Source organism: Orycteropus afer, unplaced genomic scaffold, assembly GCF_000298275.1.
Source record: "Orycteropus afer afer isolate SDZICR_OR568_19922 unplaced genomic scaffold, OryAfe1.0 scaffold00107, whole genome shotgun sequence".
Lineage (NCBI taxonomy): Eukaryota > Metazoa > Chordata > Mammalia > Tubulidentata > Orycteropodidae > Orycteropus > Orycteropus afer.
In genome coordinates this window covers 4,544,222-4,563,950 of record NW_006921694.1, presented here as the reverse complement: position 1 = coordinate 4,563,950, position 19,729 = coordinate 4,544,222, and the positions used below count along the sequence as shown (strand labels likewise).

The window sequence follows — 19,729 nt, the reverse complement described above, 5'->3', positions numbered from 1 at the left end:
CAGCTATGATATCCCTTGTTCCACATCCTCTTCTGAATCCAGCTTGCACCTCTGAAAGTTCTCTGTCAATATACTGCTGCAACTGTTTTGAATTATCTTCAGAAAGATCTTATTTGCGTGCGATATTAATGATATCGTTCAATAATTTCCACATTCTGTGGGATCACCTTTCTTTGGAATGGGTACAAATATGGACCTCTTCCCGTCAGTTGCCAGGTAGCTGTCTTCCAAATCTCTTGGCATAACCGAGTGAGTACCTCCAGTGGGGCATCCATCTGTTTAAATATCTCAATGGGTATTCCATCAATTCCTGGAGCCTTGTTCTTTGCCAGTTCCTTCAGTGCAGCTTTGACTTCCTCCTTCAATACCACTGGGTGCTAGATCATATGCCACCTCCTGAAATGGATGAAGATTGACCAGTTCCTTTTGGTACAATGACTCTATGTACCCTTTCCATATTCTTTTGATGTTTCCTGAATCATTCAATATTTTGCCCATAAAATCTTTCAATATTGCAACTTGAGGCTTGAGTGTTTCCCTCAGTTCTTTCAGCTTGAGAAATGCAGAGTGTGTTCTCCTCTTTTGGTTTTCTAACTTCAAGTCTCTGCACATTTCATTATAGTAATTGGCTATGTCTTCTCAAGATGCTCTTTGAAATCTTCAGTTGGTTCAGTTCTTTTATCTTGTCGATTTCTTCCATTTGCTTTAGCTACTCTCTGTTCAAGGGCAAGTTTCACAGTCTCTTCTGACATCCATTTTGGTCTTTTCTTTCTCATATTTTTAATGACCTCTTGCTTTCTTCATGGATGATGATGGTCTTGATGTCATCCCACAATTCCTCTGGTTTTCGTTCACTGGTGTTTAATGCACCGAATCTATTCCTTAGATGGTCTCTAAATTCAGGAGGGCTATATTCAAGGTCATATTTTGGCTCTCGTGGACTTGTTTGAATTGTCTTCAAGTTGAACTTGCATATGAGCAGTTGATGGTCTGTTCCACAATCAGCTCCTGGCCTGTTCTGGCTGAAGATATTGAGCTTTTTTTTCCCATTGCCTCTTACCACAGATGTAGTCAATCTGATTCCTGTGTATTCCATGTGGTGAAGTCCACAGGTACAGCCATCATTTGTGTTGTTGAAAAAAGGTATTTGCAATGAATAAGTTGTTCGGCTTGCAAAATTCTATCAAGCGATCTCCAGCGTTATTTCTGTCACCAAGGCCAAATTTTTTAACTACCGGTGATACTTCTTTGTTTCCAACTTTTGCATTCCAATCACCAGTGATAAGCAACACATCTTCATTGCATGTTTGGTCAATTTCAGCCTGCAGAAGTTGATAAAAATCTTCAATTTCCTCATCTTTGGCGTGGGTGGGTGGTGTGTAAATTCGAAGTAGTATTAACAGATCTTCCTTGTAGGCATATGGATATTATCCTATCATTGACAGCACTGTACTTCAGGACAGATCTTGAAACATCCTTTGTGATGATGAATGCCACACCATTCCTCTTCAATTTGTCTTTTCTGGCATGGTAGATCATATGGTTGTCTGATTCAAAATGTCCAAAACCAGTCCATTTCAGCTCACTAATGCCTAGGACATCAATCTTTATGCGTTTCATTTCATTTTTGGCAAACATGTCAAAAACATGGAATAGAAATTTAATAAACTGAATGCTATAGTCACAATTTAAAACTCTTACCTGGGACATTATGATAGACATCCTTTTCACTGGCATAATCATATCCCTTTATCAATGGAAAAGGAGCTCTGGTGGCATAGTGGTTAAATCATTTGGCTGCTAACCAAAAGGTTGGCAGTTTGAACCCACCAGGTGTACCATGGCAGACAGAAAAGGCAGTCTGTTTCTGAAAACATTTACAGCCTTGGAAACTCTATGGGGTAGTTCTAATGTGTCCTGTACAGTTGCTATGAGTTGTAATCCACCTGATGACAGTGGGTCTGGTTTTTGGTTTATCAATGGAAAGGTAAGAAAAACAAGAGCGAGAATATTTGCATTATGGCTTTCTGAAAAGAAAATCTAAGACCTTTGACAACTACTTGAAGATAAGTTGTATTTTGCCACTGTATTAATATATTTATCCTCAAATATACTGAACATGCCCAGTATGCTTTTTTAAAACTGTTTAACTGACTCCTCAAACTCAGTAGCTTTAACATGCATCCAACTGTGAAAGAACTTGTATAGAGTTTATTGTATCTAATATCTTAATCTAAGTTACTAAATTTTGGGTTTTTTACCCTAACTTGGAAAGTCTGAAGATGTATGGTAAATTCTTATCTCTCAGCCCAAATTCCCAAATTCCCTATTTGTACTCTTCCTTGTGACACCAGGACTGGGATTCTGAAAACCACATTTATCTATGTTGTTGTCATATGCCACTGAGTCAATGCCAACTCTTAACAACCCTAAGGACAGAGCAAAACTGCCCCATGGGGTTTTCATGGCTGTAATCTTTATGGGAGCAGATTGCCAGGTCTTTTCATCTGTGGGGATGTTGGAAAAGGCTGTAGGGTTGGAGCAGTGGAGAAGCTCCTATCTCCCTATCTGTAATCCTTGAATTTCTGGTCTGTCTGCTGTTTCTGTGAACACCATTCTCAGATTCGCTTTTTCACCCCAGCATTAACAGTTCTTTCCTGCGGCAGTAACAGAATCCAGTCTGGAGTTTTCAACACTTGCAGAACTGGCCTTCCTCAGATACATGGCACCAACTTGCCAGAGATCTGGGTCCCTCCATTAAGCTCAGCACTAGCATCAGCTGAGTACTGTCCCCTCCTCACAAGCCTGAGTTTCTCTTCCATAGGGCCCCTCCTCAAAGCTTAAGTTTTAGTAATTCCAAACTTTTCCCTCTGTTCTCCTAGTCCTGGGAGTGCTAATTGTTTTTGGCAGTTGCTACCTCTGAAATACCTTAGAATTACCTCCTTGCATTTTCAGTTATCTAGTTAACACTTTTATACCTAGTTAACTATACTGTACATGAAAAATATCCTTGTTTCAATAACTAGTTTAATTTTCTGATCAGACCCAAATACAAGTGGAATAGAAATTTAATAAACTGAACATAGCAGTGTTCAAAGTTCAAAAATCTTAACTCAGAACATTAAGACAGAAATATTTTTTTAATTGCATGGTTAAATACTATGTACCCTTTACATATCAGCAGAAAAAGAGAGAAAAATGAAAACAAGAAAACTTGCATTGTGGCTTTTTGAAGACAGAAAGTGAAGATGTCCAGTGTTAATATGAAAGTAACCTATAAACTGCTGTTGGATAAATACCTTTACTTTCATACATACATACATACTGAAATACACAGAACACAAGATGCTCTGTAGTCTTTTTAAATTCTTTTTTTTTAACTGACTTCTGAAATTTAGTAGCTATAATGTTGGAGCTGATTGCTAAATAATTTATTTACAATTTATTGTACCTAAGACATTAACTGGGATACTGAGTTCTTTTCCTAACTTGGCAATTTTGAAGACATACCGCTTTGGTCAGCTGAATCATGTGCTAAAAACAATGACACCTCTGTTTTCAATTTCAGGGCTAGAAAGAAAACAGTGCCTGTTCTTAACATGGAAAAAAGTGCGTGTCAGTTATAGTAGTAGCTAGGATAGTGAAACTAGTTTATAAATACAAACTTCTTGGCATGGAATTATTTACTATAAATTACATCACTTGCTTGGATATTGGGTTTAACATGAGAAACTTAATATTATTCCTGCCTATTGTTTTAAAACCCAACCCAGTGCCACTGAGTTGATTCTGACTCATAGCGACCCCTTTTTAGGTTAGAGTAGAACTGCTCCATAGGGTTTCCAGTCTGTAAGTCTATACAGAAGTAGACTGTCTCATCGTTCTCCCACAGAGTGGCTGGTGCATTTGAACCCCTGACCTTTTGGTTAGCAGCCAGATGCCTTAGTCACTGTGCCACCAGATCACCTTTGTCTATTGTCAGTGTAGTAAATAAATGTAAGACTCAGAGATTCTTTGTTAAAAGAAATGCCAAGATAAATTTATTAATATATTGATGTAGTGGTATCCTTAAGGCAAATTTCCAGGTCCTGAAGGTGTAAGAGAATGATGTGATTATATTCAGCAGCTATTTGTTCATTTTATATTCAAAACAGTATTCACTGGGAGCTTCTTATATCTCAAACAAGAGTGTGAAATGATGCATTTTTAAGACAGTGAGAGAAATTTAAAGGCAAAGAAACAAAGGGAAAAAAATAGCTCAGGTAAGAGATAAGTAATTTATAGTGGTGTCACTATACAGTTTACAGTATACACGCTATAGCATACAGTAAAAACTGGATTCTGTATAAAAGCACCAGGGCTTCAAACCAGTTCATTCTGGTTTGATCCCTCAATGAAAATTTCCACCCCATACATACTGAAATCACTATCTACAGCTTAACAAGATCCCCAGGTGATTCTTATATCTACCTAAGATTCTGATTCAGTACATCTGGAGTGAGAATGAACTGGTTCAAAGCTCTGGAGAAAACTGAAATCCAGACAAGTTGTTACTTGGAGTTCAGTATGCTACACTTCTTAGCTGTTTCAACTCTTATTAGACTAAACAAAAAAAACCAAACCCACTGCCATCAAGTCCCATAGTGACCCCCACTGGGTTTCCAAGGCTATAAATCTTTACTGAAGTATATTGCCTCATCTTCCTCCCATGGAGCAGCTAGTGGGTTTGAACTGCTAACCTTCTGGTTAGCAGCCAAATATCTTAACCACTAGCCACCTGAATTTTTTTTTTTTATATTAGACAAGTGGTTCTCAAACTTAAATATGCATGATAATCACCTGGAAGGCTTGTTAAAGGACTTCTTAGTCCCTTGCCCAGAGTTTCTGCAGAAGAGATCTAAGGTGAGGCATAAGAATCCATATCTAACAAAACCAAAAACCAAACCAAACTCACTGTCATCTAGTCGCTTCCAACTCATAGTGACTCCCTTTGGATTTCCAAGGTGGTGAATCTTTATGGAAGTAGATTGCCCAGTATTCCTTCCATGGAGTGGCTGGTGGGTTTGAACCACTAACCTTCTGCTTAGCAGTCAAATGCCTTAGGCACTATGCCACCAGAGCTCCTTTATTTCTCACAAGGTCCCAGATAATACTAATGTTACTTACTAGTCAGAGAATCACATTTTGAAAGCAATATATAGAATAGTCTAAAAGCGCTCCAAAGGAGTGTTTATCTCAGAAAGACTTCTAGACCTAAAATAATGATAAGTAGCAAGGAGCTGCTTAATGCTTATTGGTAAAAGGAAGAGATTTTTTTTTTTTTTTTTTTAAATCATTAACAATGAAAAGTCTTTATTAATTTCCACTTATATCAATGTAAAAATTAAGACCATATTAAAATATATTTAACACTAAATAACATTATATATGGAGCTCTGGTAGCATAGTGCCTAAGGCACTTGACTGCTAACCAGAAGGCTGGCGGTTCAAACCCACTAGCCACTCCTCGGAAGGAAGGTTGGGCAATCCTACTTCCGTAGTGATACTGCCTCGGAAACCCAAGGAGGGGTCGCTATGAGTCGGGGCCATTATATATTATTATATTAATATTAAATATTAACATTAATATAAAAATGAATGTTTTGATACACTATACATTTGGGGTGTAAGTTGACTTTTTTTCCTATCACACTTTAATACCTAGGTTAATGAAACCACTGGCCATTAAGTTCTTTGTAAAGACACTAAAGAATAAAGGTCAAACTTCACCTGGCCTTTTCTCCTATGTATCCTCAGAACCAAGTCAGACAGAATGACTCACACCCTGTGTTGTAACTGAAAAAGCAGGCTCTGCAGTCAAACACATGTATTTCAAAGCCAGTCATGCCACTTACTGGAAACCACCAATAATACTAGGTTAGTATGATGATTCAGGATGCTAACAATTATAAAGGCATAAGCACTAGCCTGGTACCCACTGCCCAGTGCCCACTACCTTCGAGTTGATTCCAACTCATAGAGACACCCTCTGGATTTCCAAGGCAATAAAAATCTTTAAGAAGTAGATTGCCCCATTTTCCTTCTGTGGAGCAGCTGCTGGGTTTGAACTACCAACCTTCTGGTTAGCAGTCAAATGCCTTAGACATTGCACCACCAGAGCTCCTGGTATTTAAGTTCAATTTATCAATTTCTTTTTCTTTTTTAGTTGATGGGTCAAGCTTTCTGTGCCCTATCCAGAAAAACTTTGCCTTTCTAAAGACCACAAAAATTTTCTCATAGAAATTTTATAATTTTAACTTATATTTCTATGATATATTTTAAATTAATTTTCTGTGTGTGTTTTAAGAAGTTAAGAATCAAAGTTCATTGACCCATTGGACCTATTTCTGGATTCTCTAGTGTTCTACTGATTTACCTATCCATACTCATGTCAAGACTACAATGTCTAGACTTTTCTAGCTTTTTAGTCAGTTCAGAAATCAGTCTTCTTTTTAAAACTTGTTTTGGCTGTTCTATGTCTTTTGCCTTCCCATATATTTTAGAATTGGCATGAAAATTTCTCAAAAAAAAAAAAAAAAAAAGCCTTCTTGGAATTTGAGTCTGTAGCTCAATTAAGTTAGAACTAATACCTAAACATTATTGAGTCTTCCAATTTCTCAACATATCTCTCCATTTACTGAGGAGTCCTTTTACTTCTTTCAGAAAAGTTTCATCATTTCCAGGTATAAAGGACTTTCACATATTTTGTTTAAATTTTGTTATTGTTAGGTGCTGTCAAGCTGGCTCCAAATCATAGTGACCCTACGTACAACAAAACAAAACACTGCCCAGTCATGAGCCATCCTCACAATCCTTGCGATACCTGAGCCCACTGCTGCAGCCACTGTGTCATTCATCTTTTGTTGAGGGCCTTCCCCCTTTTTGCTGACCCTCCACTTTACCAAGCATGATGACTTTTTCTCTAGGGAATGGCCTTTTCTTACAACATGACCAAAGCAGGTGAGATGAAGTCTGGCCAGTCTCGCGTCCAAGGAGCACTCCAGCTGCACTTCTTCAGGGAGAGATTTGTTGATTCTTTTAGCCATCAATTTGTTGATTCTTTTTTGCCAACAACACAACTCAAAAGCATTAATACTTCTTCGGTCTTCCTTATTCACTGTCCAGCTCTCATATGTGTATGAGGTGGCTGAAAATACCATAATTTAGGTTAGGTGCACCTTAGTCTTCAAGGAGACATCTTTGCTCTTCAGCCCTTGAAAGAGGGTTTTTGCAGCAGATTTACCCAATGCAATATGTTGTCTTATGTTTTGACTGTTGTGTCCATTGGTGTTGATTGTAGAAGCAAGTAATATGAAGTCTCTGACAACTTCAATCTCTTCTCCATTTATTGTGACGCAGCTTATTGGTCCAGTTGTGAGGATTTTTGTTTTCTTTGTATTGAAGTGTAATCCATACCGCAGACTATAGTCTTCAATCTTCATCAGTACGTGCTTTAAGTCATCCTCACTTTCAGCAAGTAAAGTTGTGTTGCCTGCGTCTCACAAGTTGTTAATGAGTCTTCCTCCAATCTAGATGCCATGTTCTTCTTCATATAGTTCAGCTTCTCAGATTATATGCTCAGCATACAGATGGAATAAGTATAGTGAAAGGACACAACCCTGATGCTCTCCTTTCTTGATTTTAAACCATGCAGTGTCCCTTCGTTCTGTTCAAACAACAGCCTCTTTGTCTGTGTACAGGTTCCTCATGAGTACAATTAAGTGTTCTGGAATTCCCATTCTTCTCAATGTTATCCATAATTTGTTATGATCCACACAATCGAATGCCTTTGCACAGTCAGTAAAACTCAAGTAACATTGTGTTAGACTGGGTTCTCTAGACAAGCAAAAACAGTAAAGCTTATACATACATATAGTGAAAGATAAATCTATCTTAGGAAAATGGCTCACACACTTACAGAAGCTGGCAAGGCCCAAGTTCTTGGATCAAATGTCAAGCTGGAGGTTTTTCCCAACCTGCAGGGGCTGACGAGCTCAAGGCTGGCAGGCAGTATACTGGCTGTTGACTCCAATGAATGATGAATCCAAGATCTCCAGGCTGAATGGTGGATTGTTTGCTCACAGACAGTTGTAGGCAGCACAACAGGATCCCAGTCCACAGACGAGTGTCTCTTCTCCCAGGATGTCCATAAATGTATTGGAAGCATCACAACTGCTTAAACCACTCAGAATTGTGGTCTAGCCAAGTTGACACACAGCTCCAACTATCACAAACATCTTTCTGGTATTCTTTGCTTTCAGCCAAGAGCCATATGATATCAGCACTGATATCCCTCATTCCGCATCCTCTTCTGAATCCAGCTTGCATTTCTGGAAGTTCCCTGACAATATACTGTATTTGATCCAGAAATTCTAGATTCCATAAGAATTTGAAATTCTGTTCTGCATTTCTTCCTTTTGATCAGGGTTCTTTTCTAGAGAATATTTTATCAAAATGTTGACTAATGGTAGCTGTGCACCATTCAGTTCTTAGTCTCATGGCAAAGGGTGTGTAGTTGTTCATGGCAGCAATTAGGCACACACTTCATTTCCTCCTCCTATGCCTGCCTCTCCTTCCCCTGTTGCTAAAGGGAAATAGAAACCAACTGTTGTGCCTTGGATATCTGCCTGCAAGCTTTTAAGACCGTACGGACTACACAAAAACTAGAAGGCAGCATTGATTTACTTTTTAAATGTTAAATCAACCTTGCATTTCTGAGATAATCCCTACTCAGTCATAATATACATTATCATTTTCATAGATTAATAGATTCCATTTGGTTTCATTTTGTTAAGGATTACTGTGTCTACCTACATTAATGAAGGATATTAATCTGTGGTTTTATTTTTCCTGTGTAATGTCTTCATTTGATTTTGGTATTAGGATAAGGCTGGCCTCATAAAAAGTGTTGGGAAATGTTCCATTCTCTAATTTCTGAAAGAATTTGTGTGGGACTGGCATTATTTCTTCTTTAAATGTTTGACAGAATCTTACAATGATGTTATCTGAGCCTGAAGTTTTATTTCTGAGAAGGTTTTAAATTATAAATTCAATCTTGTTATTAAATATAAAGTTACTAAAAATTTTCTCTCTCCTTTGATCTATCTTGATAATGTGTATTTTTATAAGTATGTCCATTTCACCTAAGTTGTAGAATTTATTGCACAAAGGTGTTCATATTCCTTTATTAACCTTTCAATAGCTGTAGCATCTGTAGTGATGTCTGTACCTTCATTCCAGATAGTGATAATATGTGGCTCTCTTTTTTTCCTGATCAATTTAGCCAGAGGTTTCTAAAATTTCTTTATTTGAAAACAACAGGATTTTGTTTCATTAATTTTTCTCTCTCCTTGTCTGTTTCCTATTTCACAGACTTCCACATCTAAGTTTTCTTTTTTTAACTCTTACTGAACTTTAGGTTTAATTTGCTCCCCTTTGTTTTTGTAACTTCTGAGAGTAAAAGCTTAGAAAATTGATTTTTAGTCTGTTTCTTCTCTAATGTAAGCATTTAATAAGCTATAAATATTTCTATAAGCACAGCTTTAACTTGATATCTTGCCAAGGGTTCAGTTAGAAATTTCACAGGTCTAATGCTGTTCACTTCTCAGAAAAAAATGGTTAAGACATAAGGAACAAAAAAATCATCAGGAAAAGAAAAACCACAGAACCAAATCAGTCCCCCCAGAGTGTTCTGCCAAGCTTAGATTCCACATAGGTCCATCATTTCTGGGGCATGGTTTCACAGAATATACTGGCAACTGGGATTAATAAAAATGCTTGTAAGCTACTTCTTTAGAAAAATGCTTTAATCAACCATTGTTGTTGTTGTTATATGCCGTCAAGTCAGCCCTGACTCATAGCAAGCCCTCCTTGGGTTTCCGAGGCAGTATCACTATGGAAGTAGGACTGCCCAACCTTCCTTCCGAGGAGTGGCTGATGGGTTTGAACCGCCAGCCTTCTGGTTAGCAGTCAAGTGCCTTAGGCACTATGCTACCAGAGCTCCTAATCAACCATTAGTTCAGTGTAAATCCTTATCTTCACTTAAGAAAATAATATACCCCCAGAATAAGTCTGAATATTGATAGCACAATTGTTGATGTTGTTGTTGTTATGTGCTGTCGAGTTGGACCTGACTCATAGTGACCCCTCCTTGGGTTTCTGAGGCGGTACCTCTACGGAAGTAGATTGCCCCATCTTCCTTCCGAGGAGTGGCTGGTGGGTTTGAACCACCAGCCTTTTGGTTAGCAGTAAAGTGCCTCAGGCACTATGCTACCAGAGCTCCTGATAGCACAACAGGCATACGTATACACTCAATTACCTTTCCTACCTTTCATCATAGTTTCCTTCACTGATGACTGACTAGATCAGTGTCCACTGCGGACATCATAACCAATACCTACTGTCAGGGTGAAACAGGCTATGTACCTCACTCTGTTTTAGGTACTAATTCTGTCTTTTGGTAACACAAAAAACACCAAGCAGAACTAAAAAGATTAATGAGGTGTTTGTCAGGAAGGTATCTGCATTGATACTGTGAGTGTAAATTAGTAAAACAAGTACAGTTCACATTAGAAACAACTGCTCCAATTATAAGTTGTTGTTATGTGCGTTGAGTCAGACAGCGACCCCTCCCTGGGTTTCTGAGGTGGTATCACTACGGAAGTGGATTGCTCAATCTTCTTTCCGAGGAGTGGCTGGTGGGTTTGAACCACCAGCCTTCTGGTTGGCAGTCAAGTGTCTTAAGCACTGCGTTACCAGAGTTCCTCAATTATAAGCTAGTTGGCTATAATTATGTTATTAACAACTAAAATATTTCTGTGAAGGACAAATATATTAGTTCATTATTGTAAAAAGTCAAGGAAAGGTTTCTATATGGAAGGAACTTTTCTTTGTTGGTTACCAGGGGTAGAAGAGGAGAGGAGGGAACACTGCTAAAATTAAAAAAATAAGCATGGATTTTCTAACTTAAAAATAACTAGTAGCCAACAATGCAGTGAAAACGAACATTTTTTTTTAAATGGAAGACTTAAATTTGAATACAGTACAGTTCCACCACTTACTAGCTAGCTATGAACAAGTCAAATAAATTATTCCAGTTATTTATAAAGCAGGATGTTAAACACACTTACTTACAGGGTTGTTGTGAAGACTGAGCAAATTTACACAAAAGTACCACTTTACACAATCTGACACACTGTATGAAGGCAGCAATGACAGCTATTATTACTAACCTATTATGGAGCTCTGATGACACAATTGTTAAGGCATTTGCTGCTAACCAAAAGGTCAGAAGTTTGAACCTACCAGCTGTTCCACGGAGAAAGATGAGGCAAGTCTGCATCCATAAACATTTACAGCCTTGGAAACCCTACGGAGCAGCTCCACCCTGTTCTATAGAGTTGCTATGAGTCAGAATCAACGTGATGGCAGTGGGTTTGGATTTTTTTGTTTGTTGTCTGTTTGCTTTTTAGGGTGACTGAAAAGAATTACTTGCTATTTACTACAAATATACTATTAGAAAGTTTCCAAGAAAGCTAAACAATGAGTGGTCATGATTGATGAACATGTGAAAACCAAAATCTTAGAAAAAGAAATGCAGTAAAATTAGATCTATACTATAAAGGAAAAAAAGAAAAGTGACATATTTTTAAAGTATATGATCTCTTCCTCCTCACCTATACCATGCTTCCTAGGAAAAAAAGGAGCAAATAAGTGATGCTTGTGGACAATACACAGCCTGACAAGAAGGTTTAATCAATTTCCTAATGTTAATATCCAATACAAAAATATAAAAGTAAAAATTCATATAGATTCTGGATTGTCATTGCTGAGCTATATAATTTTTGTTTGCTAAACATGGCAGCAGAGTCTAGAAATAGAGCCTCCATGTCATCTAGTTTATTCCTGGCCCTCTAATTGTCAATGGATAAATATCTATAGTTCATTTACTAAAAACTGAAGGAAACTGCAGTGTCTTAACAATTCTTACTTAAACAACATCATTTTAACCAAAATGTCAAGTTTATGATATAAAATTATCTGACAAGCAAATGCTATTCAAAAGTATTAACAAGGAATAGAGTGTCAATCTTGAGGGTAAATCCATCTTGTTCTACATCTTGATTCATTAGTTAAGGGACACACATAGCCAGTTAGGCTGAGAATTATGAAACAGGCAGTCTACTATTAAAAAATAATAATACCTTGATTTGCTGTCTTCGCAGCATGGCAAGTTCTCTCATGTCTCTGAATGGCTGTAGTAAATACTGATAGAGTTCAGTTGTGGCTTCTGCAAGGCTGCTGTAGGCTTCATCCTCCATCTGATACAACTCCAGAAGTTCCACCATGCTCTCTGTATTCTTGTGCTTATCCAAGAGCTATGGAATAAGATAGCTTCATTATCAATAAAGTATATAATTACCCTGAAGATTACTTGCTTTGTAATTCCCTCCTAGACAACTCAGGATTTTGGAACCCTGACACATAGAACCAGGATGGAATTAAAAGCATCAATTGCTTTTTATCACTCACTGCCATGCCTCAGGTACCACTAATCAAGGTCACTGCCTAACTCATCCTTTTCAAAAATTTTTACCATATCGTACCTGTTCTCTGGATCAGAGGGGCTCTAAACTACCTGCCTTAACCCTTCAAAATCCAGTTGGGGTGGTGGTGGTGGTGGGAAGGTCTTTGAATTCATTCATTCTGGTTGGAACCCCTGCTGAGAATTTGCACCTCTCCCCTCAGTTATACTGAATCTGAATCTATACTTTAACAAGACCCCCAGGTGATTCTTATGTATAACACATTTACACAAGAAGCATATACAGCTCTCTTAAACTGATTTACTTCATACTCATATATGTACTTATGAGAGTAAACAGAAACTAAATAAGCTTACCACCATTCATCTATCCGTTTGTCATACTGTGGTGGCTCACACATTGCTGCAATGCTGGAAGCAATGTCATGGTATTTCAAATACTAACAGGGTCACCCATGGTGGACAGGTTTCAGTGAAGCTTCTAAACTAAGATGGAGAAGGAAACAATACACGGCCGTATACTTCTGCAAAAACTGGCCACTGAAAATATTAAGAACAGCAGTGAAACACTGTCTGATATAGTGCTAGAAGATGAGCCCCTCAGGTTGGAAGACACTCAAAATACAACTGGGAAAGAGCTGCCTCCTAAAAATAGAATCAACCTTAATGACATGGATGAAGTAAAGCTTTTGGGACCATCATGCTGATGTGGCATGACTCAAAATGAGAAGAAACATCTGTAAACAACCATTAATAATCAAAACATGGAATGTATGGAGCATAAATCTAGGAAAATTGGAAACTGTAAAATATGAAACAGAATGATGCATAAAGACTGGTATCCTACACATTAGTGAGCTGAAATGTACTGGTATTGGCCATTTTCAATCAGCCAATCACATGTTCTACTATGCCAGGAAAAACAAACTAAAGAGGAATGACATCATATTCATAGTCAAAGAGTGTTTCAAGATCTATCATTAAGTACAATGCTGTCAGTGATAAGATAATATCCATATATATATATATACAAAGATGACCAGTTAATACAACTATTATTCAAATTTATGCATCAACCACTGAAGCCAATGATGAAGAAACTTTAGAATTTTACCAACTTTTGCAGTCTGAAATGAATAAAAAATGCAATAAAAATAATTGATAATTACTGGTAAATGGAATGCAAAAGCTGGAAAATGAAGCACTGGTATGGAAAATATGGCCTTGGTCATAGAAATGACCCAGGAGATTACATAACAGAATTTTGCCCCAAGACTAAGGATTTATTTATTACCAATACTTTTTTTTCCAACAACATAAATGGACTATACACCTGGACCTCTCCAGATGGAAAAACTTGAATCGACCATATCTGTTGAAAAAGATGGAGGAACTCAGTACCATGAGTCAGAACAAGGCGAGGGGCTGACTGTGGAACAGACCATGCAAGTTCAAGCTGAAACGGAAGAAAACTGAAACATGACCATAACAACCAAAGTATGACCTTAAGTATATCCCACTTGAATTTAGAGATCATCTCAAAAACAGATTTGACACACTGTAACTGTGTAAAAAACTTATTTCAGTAACAGAAGACAAGAGGAGTTATGGGATGAAATCAACATTATACATGAAGAAACAAAATACCAAAATGGATGTAAAAAGAGACTCTGAAATTTAAATTTGCTCTTGAAGGTAGAGTAACTAAAGTGAACAGAAGCAATAAAGATGTAAAAGAGCTGAACAGATGATTTCAAGGGGCAGCTCAAGAAGACAAAGTATTATAATGAAATGTACAAACATTTGGAGTTAGAAAAAGCAAAAGGGAAGAACAACCTCTGCATTTCTCAAGCTGAAAAAAATGAAGAAAAAAATTCAAGCCTCAAATTGCAATGTTGAAGGAGTCTATGGACAAAACATTTAATGTCACAGGAAGTGTCAAAGGAATACACAGTCACTGTACTAAAAGGAACTGGTCATTCAACTATTTTATACGGTAGCATGTGATCAAGAACTGATGGTATTGAAGGAAGAAGTCCAAGCTTCACTAAAAGAATTGGTGAAAAAGAGGGCTGAAGGAAATGATGAAATATCAACTAAGATGTTTCAATAAATAGATGTAAAACACTGGAATTGCATACTCATCTATGCCAAAAAACTAGAAAGAAGAGTTACTTGGCCAAATGACTGGAACAGATTCATATTTCTGCCATTCCAAAGAAAGATGATCCAATGGAATGAGAAAAATACTGAACTGTATCATTAATATCACATGCAAGTAAAATTTTGCTGAAAATAATTCAAAAATGGCTGCAGTAATAATAGAGAACTTCCAGAAATTCAAGCTGGATTCAGAAGAGGGTGTGGAACGAGAGATATCATTGCTGATGTCATATGGGTCTTGGCTGAATATCAAAGAGATGCTTGTGTCTTATTGACACAAGTGACACTGATGCATTTGACCATGTGAATCGTAACAAATTATGGTTAACACTGCAAACAATGGGAATTCCAGAACATCTACATGTGCTTATGAAGAACCTATAATAGACTAAGAGGCAGTTATTCGAACAGAACAAGGGAATACTGCATGGTTTAAAATCAGGAAAAGCATGTGCCAGGGTTATGTCCTTTTACCATACTTATTCAATCTGTATATTGTATATATATTATTCAATCTGATAAAGTAGATTACCTGAAGAAGAATGTGGCACTAGGATTGGAAGGAGTCTCATTAACAACCTGAGATATGCAGATGGCATAACCTGGCTTGCTGAAAGTGAAGAGAAATTGAATCACTTACTGATGAAGATCTAAGACTATAACATTCAGTATGGATGATACTGCAACATAAAGAAAACAAAAATCCTTACAACTTGACCAATAAGCAACATCATGAAAACTGGTGAAAAGACTGAATCTGTCAAGGATTTAATTTCACTTGGATCCACAATCAATGCCCATTAAAGCAGGAGTCAAGAAACAAAATGGTAAATTGCACTGGGCAAATCTGCTGCAAAAGACTTTTTTAAAGTCTGAAAGACTAAGGTACATCTATTATTTTCTATTGCCTCATATACATGCAAAAGCCAAACAATGAATAGGGTAAACCAAAGAAATGATGCCTTTGAATAGTGGTATTTGCAAAGAATATTGAGTATATCATGGACTGCCAGAAGAACAAACAAATTTGTTAAAAAGTTTAGCCAAATGATCCTTAGAAGAGAGGATGGTGAGGCTTTGCCTGTCATACTTTGGTCATGTTGTCAGGAGGGACCATTCCCTGGAGGTTATCATGTACATAAAGTAGAGGGTCAGCAAAACAGGGGAAGATCCTCAGTGAAAAGGATTGACACAGTGGCTGAAACAATGAACTCAATCATAGCAATGATTGTGAGGATGGCACAGGACCAGGCAGTGTTCCTTTCTGTTGTACATAAGATTACTGTGCATCGGAACCAACTTGATGGCACCTAACAAAAACGACACAGCACCTAACAACCTAACAAATACATTTAAAAATTATAAACTGTGATAAAGGTTATGAAAATTGTATTTTAAGGAAAGTTTAAAAAGGAGGTGATGACACAATTCACAAACAAAATGAGGTCAACAGAGAAAATTACATAGAACAAAGAAATCAGCAACACCATAAAAAAGAACACAACAAAATGACTGCAACAAATTCATACTTGTTGATAATTACACTGAATGTCAATGGAATAAACGCACCACTCAAAGAGACGGAGAACTGCACACTGGATAAGAAAATAGAACCCATCATTATGCTGTCTATAAGAGACACACCTCAGAGACAAAGACAAAAATGGACTAAAAATCAAAGGTTGGAAAAAGATGTATCAAGCAAATGGCAATCATAAAACAGCAGGAATGGCGATATTAATTTCTGATAAAATTGACTTTAGGACAAAAACCACCATAAGAGACAAGGAAGGGTACTACATAATGAATAAAGGCTTGACTGAACAAGATGACATGATAACAGTAAATATCTATGCACTCAATGAGAGAGCCCCAAAATACATAAACCAGACTATAACAGAACTGAAAAGAGAAATAAATGACTCCACAGTCATAGTAGGAGACTTTAATATACCACTTTCAATCACAGATAGAACAACTGGATAGAAACTCAACAAAGACACAGAAGAATTAAACAATACAATCCACCTATGTGACCTTATAAACATGTACAGAGCACTTCACCAAACAACAGCACAATATACATTCTTTTCCAGTGCACATGGATCACTGCCCAGGATAGACCCTATGTTAGGCCACAAAGCAAGCCTCAATAAATTCAAAAACACTGAAAACCTGCAAAGCATCTTCTCTGATCACAATGCTGTAAAATTAGAAATCAACAATAGAAAGATGAACAGAAAAAGAGCAAACACATGGAAACTGAAAAACAACCTCCTTGAAAAATGCTGGGTAATAGAAGAAATAAAGAATAAAATAAAAAATTCCTTGAATCAAACAAGAATGAAAACATAACATACCAAAATCTTTGGGACACAGCAAAAGCAGTGATCAGAAGCCAATTTATAGCAATAAATGCACACATCAAAAAAGAGAGAGCCAAAATCCACACCTTAACCGAAAATCTCCAACAATTAGAAAAAGAGCAGCAAAAAAAGCCTACAGTCACCAGAAGAAATAAAATAATAAAGATTTGAGAAGAAATAAATGAAATAGGAAACAGAAAGACAATAGACAAAAAGACAAAAGACAATAGAAATAATCAAGACTAGAAGTTGGATCTTTGAAAAGATTAATAAAATTGACAAACCACTGGCAAATTTAACAGAGGAAAAGAGGGAGAGAATACAAAAAACATGAATAAGAAATGAATTGGGTGATACCACAACAGAACCAACAGAAATAAAAAGAGTAGTATCAGTATATTATGAAGAACTATGGGAGCTCTGGGTAGTGCAGTGCCTAAGGCATCTGACTGCTAACCAGAAGGCTGGAGGTTCAAACCCACCAGTTACTCCTCAGAAGGAAGGTTGGCCAATGTACTTCCGTAGTGATACTGCCTTGGAAACCCAAAGAGGGGTCACTATGAGTCAGATCAGACTCGACAGCAATGAGTTTTTTTTTTTTTAGGAACACAAAAGACCTGTACAAAGAAAACTACAGAACACTACTTCAAGGAACCAGAAGAGATCTACATAAATGGAAGAATATACCATACTCATAGATAGGAAGATTGAACATTGTGAAAATGTCAATTCTACCCAAAGCAATCTATATATTCAAAGCAATCTCCATCTAGATCCCATCAGCATTCTTTAAGAATATGGAAAATCCAATCACTGATTTTATATGGAAAGGAAAGAGACTTCGATAAGCAAAGCACTATTGAAGAAGAACAACAGAGTAGGAGGCCTCACACTCTGGGATCTCAAAACCTACTACTATACAGCCACAGTAGTCAAAACAGCCTGATATTGGTACAATGACAGACATATAGACCAGTGGAACAGAACTGAGAAACCAGAAATAGATCCATCGACCTGTGGTCAGCTGATTTTTGACAAAGGGCTGAAATCCATTAAATGGGCAAGAGGTGGTCTCTTTAACAAATGGTGCTGGCAAAACTAGATATCCATTTGCAGAAAATAAAACAAGATCTGTACCTCACACCATATACAAAAACTAACTCCAGATAGATCAAAGATTTAAATGTGAAGCCTAAAACTATAAAGTTCCTCAAGAAAAAAATAGGGGCAAATTTAGGTGCCCTAACTTATGGTATGGGAGCTCTGGTAGCATAGTGGCTAAGGCACTTGACTGCTAACCAGAAGGCTGGCGGTTCAAACCCACCAGCCACTCCTCGGAAGGAAGGTTGGGCAATCCTACTTCCGTAGTGATACTGCCTCGGAAACCCAAGGAGGGGTCGCTATGAGTCAGGGCTGACTCGACGGCACATAACAACAACAACAAACTTATGGTATAAATAGACTGTCAAGCATAACCCAAAATGCATAAATAGCTGAAAATAATCTAGATGAATGGGACCTTCTAAAAATAAATTTTATATGTTTTAAAAGACTTCTCTAAAAGAGTAAAAAGAGAACCTACAGACTGGGGAAAAAAATATCCAGCAACGACACATCTGACAAGGGACTTAACTCTAAAATCTATAGAAAACTCCAACACCTCAACAACAAAACGATTAACAATTCAATTAAAAAATGGGCAGAAGACATTAATAGACACTGCACCAAAGAGAATATTTAGGCAGCTAGCAAATACATGAAGAAATGCTCACAATCTTTAGACATCAAAGATCCAAATCAAAACAACGAGATGTCATCTTGCCCCAGCAAAGTTCAACAAGACAGAAAATAACAAATGCTAGTGAGGATGGGGAGCAACTGGGACTCTCATACACTGCTGGTAGGACTGTCAAATGATACAACCACTGTGGAAATCAGCATGGCAATTCCTTAAAAAGCTGTAATCAGAAATACCATTTGACCCAGAAACCCCATCACTAGGTATATATCCTAAAGAAGTGAGACTAGGACAAGAACAGGTATATGCACACCCATGTTCATCGCAGCACTATTTACAATTGCAAAAAGATAGCAACAACCTATGCGCTCGCCAACAGAAGAATGGATAACCAAAGTGGTATATGCACACAATGGGATACCATGCCACACTAAAGAATAATGCAGAATCTTCAAAACATGCATAACATGGATGAACTTGGAGGACATTATGCTAAGTGAAGTAAGTCAATCACTGGACAAATACAGTATTAGTTCATTATTGTGAAAAGTCAAGGACATGTTTATATATGGAAAGAAACTTTCTTTATGGTTACCAGGGTTGGGAGGGGAGGGGAGGGGGAGGAATACTGCAAAAAAAAAAGAAGAAAAGAAAAATGCATTGACCCATGTCACTTTAGGAGCTCTGGTGGTGTAGTGCCTAAGGCATTTGACTGCTAACCAGAAGGCTAATAGTTAAAACCCACCAGCCATTCCTCGAAAAGAAGGCTGGGCAATCTATTTCCATAGTGATTGGTAGCATAGTGGCTAAAACACTTGCCTGCTAACCAGACGGCTGGCGGTTCAAACCCACCAGCCACTCCTCAGAAGGAAGGTTGGG

At 37.4% G+C, this 19,729-nt stretch overlaps 1 protein-coding gene across 1 annotated transcript in view; it reads right to left on the bottom strand.

Moving 5' to 3' along the window:
* Nucleotides 1–19,729, bottom strand: part of JMY (junction mediating and regulatory protein, p53 cofactor) — a 142,760-nt gene that overhangs the window by 71,321 nt on the left and 51,710 nt on the right. The window contains exon 2 of the mRNA XM_007943455.2: nt 12,243–12,416. Within this exon, the coding sequence (XP_007941646.1) occupies nt 12,243–12,416 (174 nt within the window). The remainder of the gene's footprint in view (nt 1–12,242; nt 12,417–19,729) is intronic.